This window comes from Porites lutea, chromosome 3 (assembly GCF_958299795.1).
Source record: "Porites lutea chromosome 3, jaPorLute2.1, whole genome shotgun sequence".
Lineage (NCBI taxonomy): Eukaryota > Metazoa > Cnidaria > Anthozoa > Scleractinia > Poritidae > Porites > Porites lutea.
This window is the reverse complement of record NC_133203.1, coordinates 46761637-46773707: the sequence shown is the minus strand read 5'-3', so window position 1 is coordinate 46773707 and position 12071 is coordinate 46761637. Positions and strand designations below refer to the sequence as shown.

At 40.3% G+C, this 12071-nt stretch overlaps 1 protein-coding gene across 1 annotated transcript in view; it reads left to right on the top strand.

The window, feature by feature from the left end:
• The window catches only part of LOC140932398 (polycystin-1-like protein 2), a 35020-nt gene that overhangs the window by 11509 nt on the left and 11440 nt on the right, over positions 1–12071 (top strand). The window contains exons 7-14 of the mRNA XM_073382010.1: positions 2546–2707; positions 3219–3530; positions 4657–4809; positions 7215–7400; positions 8791–9178; positions 9982–10588; positions 10863–11039; positions 11565–11690. Of these exons, the coding sequence (XP_073238111.1) occupies positions 2546–2707; positions 3219–3530; positions 4657–4809; positions 7215–7400; positions 8791–9178; positions 9982–10588; positions 10863–11039; positions 11565–11690 (2111 nt within the window). The remainder of the gene's footprint in view (positions 1–2545; positions 2708–3218; positions 3531–4656; positions 4810–7214; positions 7401–8790; positions 9179–9981; positions 10589–10862; positions 11040–11564; positions 11691–12071) is intronic.

The following is a 12071-nucleotide window of genomic DNA, read 5'->3' as shown; positions in this document are numbered from 1 at the left end:
TACTTTTAATAAGCTTCTGAACCTTTGCAAACAAACCCAGAAATTTATAAAAGAATTCTTACCCATACCCCCTGCATCAATGCACCCCCTCCCCCACCACACCCCATTGAGAAACTAATAGCCCATGAAATTTTTAATGTTTTATAACGTGTTAACAGAGGCGCAAATCACTCGCCATGCCTAAACCATTTTCAGAGAATTTCACTCACGCGTTATTCTGACACAGTCCACGAAAGAAAAAAAAGTTGCATAACACCTTGCAAAATTATGACTTACGATCAAAACTGTAAAAGCCTGCATGTTCAACTTTCACGTTCGTGGAATCCCGTGGCGAAGCCTTCCTCAACCCAAAAAACAAATAAACAAACAATTATAAGCTTTCAATAATAGACTTATGTCGATAGCAAATGTATTTCATTTTGAGACGGCATTGTTAAAGAACACGAAGAGTTAAAAATTTGAAAAGTTGAAAGATTTCCCCTGTAGTCCGCCTTAACAGCTTGCATGAATTATCACCAACGCAGGCACCGATGAATCTCTTTGCGACACTTTCCTAGACGAAAAACCAAATAAACAATTCAGTTCACAATTCACCTGTCAAAATTTTGGAGACTAGGTTGTTCCTGAAGTGTGATCAAAAGCGTGACAAGTTTCTTATGTTCGCAAGTCGAACACAAGGAACTGCAATCTAGACTTTTGCTTAAGCAACCCCGTTGGTTGCCCTAAAAATGGTTATTTTTGCGCCAAAACGAAACTCAATGTACATGTCTGGGATTCCCTTCCCTACCCTACTGAGTTTTTTAACCCTACCCCAAGAGTTGTACGGGCGGACGGGCCCGTAAGCTGACGTAATAACCAAATTTTCCCTCTCATAGTCGGCAGCTATGCAAAGTTATTGGCACAAAAGAAAGCGTATACATGAGAACAGGTTTCAACTCCCATGGGACGGGTTTGGGACCCAATATGACCGTCGTTTTGTTGTTTTAGGCGACATCCACTTGGCGGACCTGACGTCATGTGTAAAAGGCTCCATATGTATGGGGTAATTGCCCAATTTCATACCGCGCGGGGGCCTGGCACTACCGGATTTTCCCGGACTTTTTAAAAAGTCCAGTTTCAAAATGGCGGATAGTCGGAGTAAAAACTCGAACGAAAGCAATCTTTTTCGAAGAAATATTGATCAATATTCCCTAGGAGAATCTGTCTAAACTTAGTAAGGAAAGGATGCAGTATTTCTGCCATGCCCTGAAGCTAAACTTAAGGAGCCGACACTCAGCAAGTGCAAGCAATTGTTCGATGAACAGGTCGCTCGAACCAACCATGATTATAAATTTTCTACAGCAAAGGACCATCTATTTAATTCTACCCGCATATGAGAAGTAGAGGATCATTGCAGGAAAGAACACAGATGTGATTGTGCACGTACCGATCGTAGCCTAAGTATGCAGGAGCAAAACTTAAAAGGACAGTACAGAAGAGCTTACCTGGATTATTCCCGTCGTAGAAAAGAGTAATGTCCGTGAAAGGTACTGAGTGTAGTGAACTTTGTGACGTTATGTATGTTAAACCTAGTGTTGTTCACATGAAGGGAGATAAGGGACTAATCTATACTCAGTGCATGCTAGCCAAAAGGTAGATGCACGTGACATTCTTGATTGTGATTACAAGCTGATTGCCCAAATTACAGGAACTGCAGTGTTACCGGACGAGAAATGCCTCTCAAGTAAGACTGGAGTATAATTGGTTTTATCCATGTTTAGTGAGAATTGTTTCGGTCTGATCTTTAGGATTTCTACTAAGACCGTACGCAGCGACGGGGAAAAAATCTAATGTAAGCCTTGCCGACCGGCCTAATATACAATGTTGCCCTTTCACTCAGGGTCACTCTGGCGTGTTTCGCTTTTTGGTAGTTTTTATTTTACGGTTTGTAAAAACAGGTACACCCACTCCCTTATCATTCCCCAATATTCGGTCTTTTCCAGCGCTGTAAAAAGAGCTAAACTTCACGGTTCTTTGTTCAAAATTTTTTCTCGAACAATTCGGGAATCCTTTCAATACTTCCAAGTAGCGAAAGTCTCCGATTAGATCTTTCTTTTCTCAAAATTGTTAATCAAGGTTCTTTATAGCAGTAAAACAACCGTTCTTAGCTTTAGAATATTAACTTTCTGGAGTAATCTGGCCCTTAGTATCGTTTCAACTGCACGCAATGACCTTTGTTTTACCTTCTATTTTGGAAGCCATTTTCAATCCGGAATTTAAAAAGTCCGGGAAAATCCGGTAGTGCCAGGCTCCCGCGCGGTATGAAGTTAGGCAATGCGTTTTGACTGTACAAACATAATTGAGGTGTTTTCTGACTCCTCTGAGTGTAAGCCTAACCCTGTGTCTCTATATTATGTTTTCTATTTTTTATCGAAAGAGGCCTTAAGAGTTTATAGAATACACAGATCCAGAGGATTCCATAGGTTCTTTAGAACGTCAGTGTTAACGCCCCTACTGTTGTAAGGAATCACCCTTTATTTCTCAAATACCCCTAATGATTTTACAGGTGGAAAGAAATTATGGAAGCTTTTTGTTACTTTGCACTTCCGGAATATAACGCTAGAAGATGACAGTAATCATTCTCAGTTGGTTGATTACGAGTGCCGGGCGTTTGCAGTTGGCGATCCAGATTATTTCTCATATGGCTTTCAAGTGTATGTTATCACAAGTAAGTGAAACAATAGGCAGACACAACAACAACACCTGCTACTACTACTACTACTACTACTACTACTACCACTACCACTACCACTACCACTACCACTACCACTACCACTACCACTACCACTACCACTACCACTACCACTACCGCTACCGCTACCACTACCACTACCACCACCACCACCCCCACTAATACTACTACCACTTTGTTAACGTTATTTGGACGTGCTGTTTTCTATAATAAATAATGATAATAACAATATTTATTATTTGTATTGCGCCTTTTCTATGAAATATTCAAAAGCGCATATAATTGAGTGAAGGAGTAAGTTAAAACAGAAAACTGTACATGTATTGCTGTTCTTTTAATCTCTGATATTTTTAGGATTCTTACCCCATACTTCTGGCATACTTACTCGATCAGAAGGGGATGGTATAGTGTGGCCTATTGCAGTCACTTGGATCAAAATGAAAGCTAATATGTGATTTTGATAACTTTTGGCATATAATTGTTTCAGGGGATGAAATACCCACCGTGACTGTATCTAAGACTAGTAAGCTGCAGCATGGGGACAACTTCACAATCGTTTGCAACGTGACTTTGAGTGCAAAACCTTCAATGACTTCCCTGAGGACGATTTCATGGTATAAGGATGGCGTATTAAAGCGGTATTTGAAAATATCCAACGCAGAAAACGCTTCAGCTGCCCTCGGACCTCTTGTTGTCAAAAATGCTGATGTCGAAGATGGAGGAAATTACACGTGCATTCTTCAAGTGCTGCTTCAAACCAGAAGAAAACACAATGTATCGGACGGAAGCATGGTTCAAAGTGAGTCTTGCATGCAAAATAATTTCAAAGCCCTCGGTCTCTTGACACAATCCCAAAGGAAAATTTTGCTTGGTTGTGATGTGGAAGGCTTAGGCACGTTCTGCCATTTTAGATCGACGACCGGTTAGTTCAGTTGGTAGAGCGCCGGACTGCTATGCGGGAGGTCTCAGGTTCGAGTCCCATACCGGACCAACACTGAGGGTCTTAAAATAACTGGGAACATGCTGCCTTTGCAATGACACCTGCAAATGGTTAGATTTTCTAGTCTCCTCGGATAAGGACGATAAATCGTTGGCCCCGTCTCCTGCATCTTCAGTTTTATATGGTCAGCAGGGGACGTTAAAGAACCCACGCACTTGTCGTAAAGAGTAGGGCACGGAGTTCCCGGTGTAGTGGTCTGACCTTTTTTCACGGGTTGGTGCTTCACATAGGTTTAACCTCATTGCACCTTTCCCCGCTTGGACAGATTTGCCCAAGGAAAAAAAATGAGTATAAAGTATAAAGTATAAAAAAGCCATTTTGATTTTCGGTAGTAAAAAAAACTGTTTAACAATGAACATACCTAAATTGCCAGCAAACAGGTATGGCAAACTGGAATTGGTATTTCGATGCATATTTTATGCCAAAACTGTCGCGCGCACACATCGCACTCAAAAGCAATTCGCCAGTCCAAAAAAGGTCAACTCGGTCCCCAGTATACTAATTAAAATTTACCAATCGCTTTAGAGGGTTTGACCAACATCTCTCGCTACATATGCCATATGTATAGAGTCATTATATCTTGACAGAAAAAGCAGATTATTTCTGTCTCCTATGAGTATCTCTGAACCCTCAGTCTTCATCACTCACCAGTCATAGCCAAACAATTGATCCAGAAGGTTCCATAGATCCTGTGGGACCTCTGTATAGATTCCGAAAAATTTTGTATTCGTAACCAGTCGCCCTAACATTATTTCCCTAAAAAACCTCACGATTTTACAGGTGGAAAGTTATTTGTTACTTTGCACATACGGAAAGTAGCGGCGGACGGTTACGTAACAGTGAGGAAACTGATGGTATTGAAGAGTCAAATCAATATTAACTTTGTGCTTTTTGTTTCTCTCTGTCTCTCTCTCCATCTATTTAGTCATCTCTTGGCTTGAAAAACCAAAACAGGATGTTGAATTTGAAAAATTCAAAGGAGACAATGTTTCGTTTGAATGTGGAGCCAAAGGATTTCCTCTTCACGTCGAGTGGAAGTTTCAGAAACGCGGCGAAGAAACAATACAGTCCATTACAGGTACGTTTATTTAATCGTTAGTTTGAAACATACAGGTATTCTGAGTAACTATGAAAACTCCTTAAGAGATTTACATAGACTTTAAGTAAGAGCTGTGCCCAAAATAAAAAAAGCTAAAGTAGGTTCGCGAATGATTGTTTAATCCAACAGACGCAACTAAACTACAACGTTACTAGTCAAACCCAGAGCCTTATAATAAGCAGTCTAGGAGTGAGCAACTGAAACGTCGCGCGATCTACATTTCAAGTGACCACAGTGATTTCAAACAAAAATTTATATTTAAAATCTTAAATCTAATGCCAACCTTATAATAAAAATACATATAATGAAAACGAGACAGTAAAGCAAGAGTGACACTAATACTATCTCCATTTATAATATAACACGTGAAATCGGAACACCACAATAACTTTGAATGTGCTCGCAATATCACAGCCTTCTGCATTCTCTTCAAAAAATAACTCGATCGCGAACTAAAAATCTTATTCATCTCGAAATCCAGCTCCTTGGGCCATTCCCCCAGTACTTCTATGATGACTTTCAGCTGTACAATCTCTTGTATCCTGTCTGTTCAGTGTCTAGTAAGCTCCCACTGCAACGGTTCCTACTTCTCTGTATTCTCAGTGTCCTTCCTCACAGGGGTTTTCCAACCAATAAGGACAAATCATTTCCACAGAAAACATCCTCTTTGCCTCGTGTTCTACAAATCGCGCATCCACCCTATGTTGGTCTCACGAAAGTGTGTTTTGCGTAAACAAGAACATCCCAAAATGATTACGCGTCTGTTGACTTGTGAGTCAGTTTAGGCTTAGGTTTAGGCTTTAGTTTTTGGTACACGTTAGTACCAAAAGGAACAGTACAGTGTCGGTAGAGCTTGAGGTTCCTCAGCACTTTCAGTGTAGCATTATGCCTGTCCATATACTCAATCTGCACTTGCGATAAACAACCCACCAACACATGAGAAAGGCTTTCTGGTACCTTTTCCCACATTCTGGACATTGTGTCAGTTTGGTCTGACGACCCAATCTTATAGACCGAGTAAAGTCGGATTCGCTACAGCTGTGCGCAAAGCTTCGTTACACGTTAATGTCAAACTAGGGTAAACAACCACGTTTTCTTAGCTGGTGGTCTTCTCTGGTCCACAACAGACATCTTTGCCATTTCTGGTCTTCCACCTTCTCTCCGACGGCTTTCTTAGTTAGTTAACTTACTTGATCTTCTCTGATACTCTTCTCAGGAAGAGGGTTGAAGCAAGCTACACAACGGTTTGCAAGTAGCCAAATTCAGACAAGTAGTTAGTTTCTCCGCAAACATATGTGGTCCCTTCACAAGCGAGGAGATTACTTTCTTGCATGCCCTCTTTTCAAATAGCTTTAAAGTCTTCATCGATTATTGGATCTGGATTCTCATAACGTTTGATAGCCTCCTTAATCTTGTTTAGCCTGTACTCTTGTTCTACAGACTAGAGTACAATCCCCTTCTTCTCTTAGAAGATACAACACTGCAGAAGAGATGAGCCAGCTTCATCCGCCATTCTTCTGAATCAACTTCTTGTCTCTATATGGATTTTCTTCAACTCTTAGTGCCCTATGTTCGGTCCACATAGGATATGTCAAGACGGGTAAAGCAAACTGGTTTGCTGTCTTGACACGCTTGGGCTCTATATTTAGCTTAGATTTCTGAAAGCCTTTGCAAGTGTGTCTTCGCTTCAAATATGCAATTAAACTACAAGCCTGTTTAGCTTGATCTCAGACGAAGCGAACAGTTTTATTATCATTATCAATGAATAAAACTGCAACATGCGGGGAAACTTGTGGCCGGAAATCCTAACACCAAATGCACTAAACAAATATTGTTTCCTTCGCCGGATCAAACACCGGTGCAAACGTGGATACAAAGGTAGAAAACGTGGAAAGAAACTTGGGTTGAAACTAAAAACGGTAAAAAAAAAAAAAACAGGGCAAAAGAAATTACAAGTTGCGAAAAAGAATTTGACATAAAAAAACAACAAAACTAACTGCAACAAATCGAGGACTGTGAAACACACATTGTCACGGCCAGAGAAAACCGCTGTAGAAGCGGACTGAAAAGAAAAACTGCTGGGGTATGCACCGAAATAAAGAACTACAAATTGTACTGCAAAACTGCGATTAAAAATACTGTTGAATATGCAGAAAAGAAAACTAAAGAAACAAAAAAAGGTGCTAATGAACATGAAAAAGCAGAGATGCTAGAACTAAAGAGTGGGCCGCCGAAAACTAATACAAGGAACTAAACACTTAAATTCGCGCAAATAGTTTTAACAAATGGACGAAGTGTGACTAATTAGCTTACGCAAATGGGAAAAGAAATAACGTCCGAAACTGTCACACTTGGATTCTTCAATATATTTTTATTGATTGCAGCCAACAAAGTGGGAAGATATCGCATTGAACGCAGTGGCATCTACAGTCCATATGTCTTGAAAGTCTTTGACTTAAAGGACGCTGATTGTGGAAATTACTATTGTTGCCTTCCATTGAACAAATCGGATAATGTGTCGTCTACCATAAGGTCTGAAGATTGCCAGCGTTTTGTGCTGTGGGTGAGAGGTACGCAACTAGGTAACACTGAGAGTCGAGTTTTCCGACAAGATAAAAGAAATTATTTGATAAGACAGAGATAATCACTACCTTGAAATAATTTTGGAATCAAGCAGACCGGGCTTTGTTTTCATCCCACTTGAAAATAAAATGCTTGCCGCGCCTTTCAAAAACAAGCCAATTCTAAAGTTCAAAAGCCAAGTGAAGTTTGAACTCGTCGCTACCGTCAAATATCTATGCGGACCTCTTAGGAAACGGTTTCAAAAAGTGATGGTTTGTGATTTGTGATTGGTGGTTTTCGTTTCGTTTTTTGTGGGTTCGATGCTTGTGATTAATTGTGATTAAAGACAGCGACAAACGCAATTGTGAAGACGGCTATTGAACTGCAGAGTTTGCGTGTTTTTGAAAAACACGGTTAATAATTGGAGGGAAACTCCTTAAGCTCAGAATTTTTGTAAGATTTAATAAAATGTTTATAATGATTTTAAAAAGGGTTTTACGAAAAGGGAAACAAGCTTACTGACTATGTTAGAAAGTAGACGTCCGTCAGGATAACAGCCCGCAGGGGGGCAGACCATGTTCCCTTGCTGGCTTATACGGGACCAGCCCGAAGGCTATATAACAGAAAGAGTTATCTTCTTGAAGGTTAATCAATTAAGGTATTTGAATAATGAGTAGTGGTGATTTTCTTAAACAAAATAGAAAAAAAGTGGAGGAAGCATCTGTCATTAAGTGATTTAAAAGCTACTTTATAGTAAAAATACTTCGAATAGACTCAACCTTTGTCTGTATCATTATAATTTTCATGTTTTTCCGTGATATCCTTCATTAACTTCAGATGAAGTGTTGATAAGTCGGTATGTGGTAGGGATTGATTGCTATGTTCATTCAAAAATGCTGTATGAAAGGGTGAGGGGTTGTGGACTAAGGTGGAGCTTTCTCGTTTAAGACTTTGATGAGTACCTCCTTCTTCCAGGGGAATAACGGCTACTTTATTGCTAGCCCTTAAATTGTTTTTCCTTAATATTCCTTCAGCGCGCTCTCGATAATTGTCGTTACAACATTGCGACTCGGCGTTCACAGTAAGGACAGACAGAACTTCCTTTAAGCGTATTAATCATCACTAGTATGAGCAGCATAGAATTTAACGCAGTTGTATTTTGACCTCTGGAATCACTGGGCGAGCATCGAAAGTTGTGAAGGCAGTGAAAACTACGAGTGAAAGATTGAACTGTTAAATCGCGTTTTTTCTCCTGCACCCTTTCCCCTTTTTGGGCCTGCCAGCCAGGATATTACATGTTAGTCTCCATTTTTTTTCCCTGTTTTACATGCATTATGTTGCATTTACCCATAACATAACTCTAACCTTAAAATAATTTAACACATATTTATCTTGCAGAGGCCTGCAGAAAAAAACCTGAACTGGTCGCGATTATCGAAGGTGGTGCCGAAGTTATCCGAGGAGTTCACGAAAATATCACGATGAACGCCTCGCTTTCTTACGATCCAGATATAGGAACTGGAAATAATTCAGGAATGAACTTTACCTGGGATTTTGGCGAGATCAAAGGAAATAATTATTCATTCCCGTTGCCTGGCCTAGGTGGTATAACCGTTCAATACTTCGCGGAGAAAGGTTTCGGACCAGTCGTCACCTTCGCCAAGAAACCCTTATTACTGAATCAGACTTACATTATGAGGTTGGTTGTCACCAAAGACTATCGAACATCAAGTGTCTTTCAAGTCATTAGACTGCAGAATGGAGAACCACCTAGAGTTTCTCAAAGGTACATTTTTAGACGGTATTCATAAACCTTATCTTTTTTGTTGTTCCCGTAATTCTGTCACTGATTATCAATAAGCCGCCGGCCGGGCAGAAGAAATGTCCTTCTTAACGCAGTAAATGTGTGATGAAGTCTATAATATTTATTGCCAATAAATGCGTGGTTCAGCCTCTTTTTTTTAACACTCAGGGGTATATTCAGAGGGTGGCGAGGTAAAGAACGCGACGTTCCAAGATTCACTTGCGCCAATTATCCTGCCCCTGTTGACTGTTTCAGGTTCTCCGTGGATATTGTATCAATCTAACTAAGTTAAGGGAAAATACAATGAAATCTGGGGAGGAAACTAGTCTCACTTTGTAATAACAACTCAGTCAACTCAGTAATGGAAATAAAAAGCTTAAGGTTGATTTCCACTGACGGGTTTTTGGCTACGCACGATAACGCACGTAAATTTTAATGACGTAAATAAAAAAGAGGCAAGATGAAAACTGCTGAGCTTAAACGAGAAGTTGAGCGAGGTTCAACTTTTACGCTCACGAGCGACCTTTCATGCATTGCCTCTATTTTATATGCGAACGTAACTTTTACGCACGTACGCACGTAAAAATTACGGGACACGGGAAATCAACCCTTAGTCCGGCAAATGTCAATATTCGCACTATTTTTATGGAGTCAATCCACTCTCGAGATAGTCTATCATACCCACTGTTGCATCAACGCAATACTGAGTCACAAAAGCGTAAACTATTGTGCCAAATATTACCAAAGTAATGCCCTACAAGATGTGTATTTATTTTTATATTTAGCTGTCTTCTTAATTGTGGAGTTCAAACAAGTCCGTCAGTTAGGTTGAGTATCAAGTCACAGTGCCAAGGTTCTCAGTGCTCCAAAATATTCTCCTACGAATGGACGCTCTATGAACAGAACAAGTCCGCCTCAAATACTGATCCAATATGGCGAAAGGTGAATATATTGCAAAGCATTACAACTACGCCGCTAAACTCAAGTAACCTTGTCATAAAAGAAAACTCGTTGGATGGGAGAAAGAACTATCGATTGGTGTTATTTGTCACAACTAAGGACGGTATTCGAGGATTGTGTGCTTACGACATTGTTACTGCTACGCCACCTTCAAGAGGACGGTGTGTGATCATTCCGTCCAGCGGCATATCATTAAAGACTGATTTCAACCTGAGCTGCAGCGACTGGGTCAGTGACGCCACCCCTCTGACTTACCAGTATCAATATCGACTGGACAACGGTTTGTACAGCATGGTATACTACGGAGTAAACAACACCGTTATTTCATGGCTACCCCCTGGAAACCGATCACATAACTACAAAGTCGAGTTTCTTGCTACCGTAACTAACAGTTATGGAGCTTCAGCACCGACTGTGAATCTTTCTGTCCGGGTGAGTTCATAGCTTGATGAATCCTAAGACAATTAAGTCATAGGCCGAGTCGTTCCCAGTCTTGATATATAACTATAATCCTGAACAAAGCATTTGAGTTGTCATGTTAACAAACCCTAGGTCTGACCTAATTGTCTTTCAAACAAGTTGATCCTGTTTATTTCCTAACAACGATCAAGAACCCGTTAAAAAACTAACTGGGAACCGTTAATGATCAGCTACTAGAAACCTTTCAACAGTCTAAGGCCTCGTGATTCGTTCGTTGTTTTTGCAGGTTGAACCATCGCAGCACTTGAGCCCAGCGAACTTTACCAGTGTCTTGACATCTAACGATAGCTTATTTAATCAAGTGATCGAATATGGTGATCTGAACAAGGCAGTACAAATAGCAAATACAATTCTAGAAGCGATTTCGCAGGATTCTTCCCTCAGTACAGAGGAAAAAACGAAGGTAGTATTTTAAAAAAATAGTGTTTATAACGATCCGCTCAAAACTGAAAAAAAGCCGAAACGACGTTCAGAAACTTTCCATTTCTAATTTATGTCCCCATTGGTTGAAATTTATGTGGCACTTAGGAGCTTCTTTGGATTAAAACCCCCTATACCAGAAACGATATTACTTTTGTCGCGAGAAAAGGACTACGCTTAAGTCTGACTCGATCTTAAGCAATTTGCTATTCATCCAGTTGGATCCACGGCGGTTGCCAAGTAGTTTAGACCCTAACACGTTTTTTGCAACTTTTTACTGGGGCTAATTAGTGAAAATTCGTCAACACAGCTGGGAAGAACGCCGTTAAATCGATCAGTTACCCTGCCAACACCTTTAAACTTGATAAGTTTATTGATTTCAATTACGGCGCTCTTTCCAGCAGTGTCCATGGACATTCGCTTACTGGGTTTTATCTAAACTTAAAAACACCGTGGAAGGGTTGATCGATTCGTGTTAAAGTGTGATCAGTTTTGTTACTTATCATAGATTCAGGAACTGATTGTCGAGAAAATTGCCGCATTGCAAGTTAAGAGTCTTCCAGACCTGCTGCAGTCTTCTTCTGTGATTGGCTCAGCCATTCAGCAAACTGAAACAACATCTGTAAAATCTCTGGTAAGGTATAATTTTCCCATGAAGTCCTCATAATCGTCCTGCTAAAACAGGACAGGTAAGGATGTTTTTAAAACTTTTTCTATTTATTTCGTTACATCTTTCACAGTGTAAACCGTTTGAATGACAGGCGCCACTCCTTCCTCCTTCGCGCATTTTCTGCCATCAGCTTCATGTTCAGTAGTAATAAGTGCTCAATGGCTACGTTATGTATTTTGGATTCCTTATTCGGTTTCCACCTGAATTTTCATTGCGTTGTTCTCAACTTTTCCAGCAAACTGGGAGCAGAGCCTCCTTTTGTCTTCTCCTTGATCGAGAAGGAGAAAAAGAGGCTCTGGCTGAATCGCGTTAAGCCTTTGAGGTCACCGAAGCCCGAACTGAACT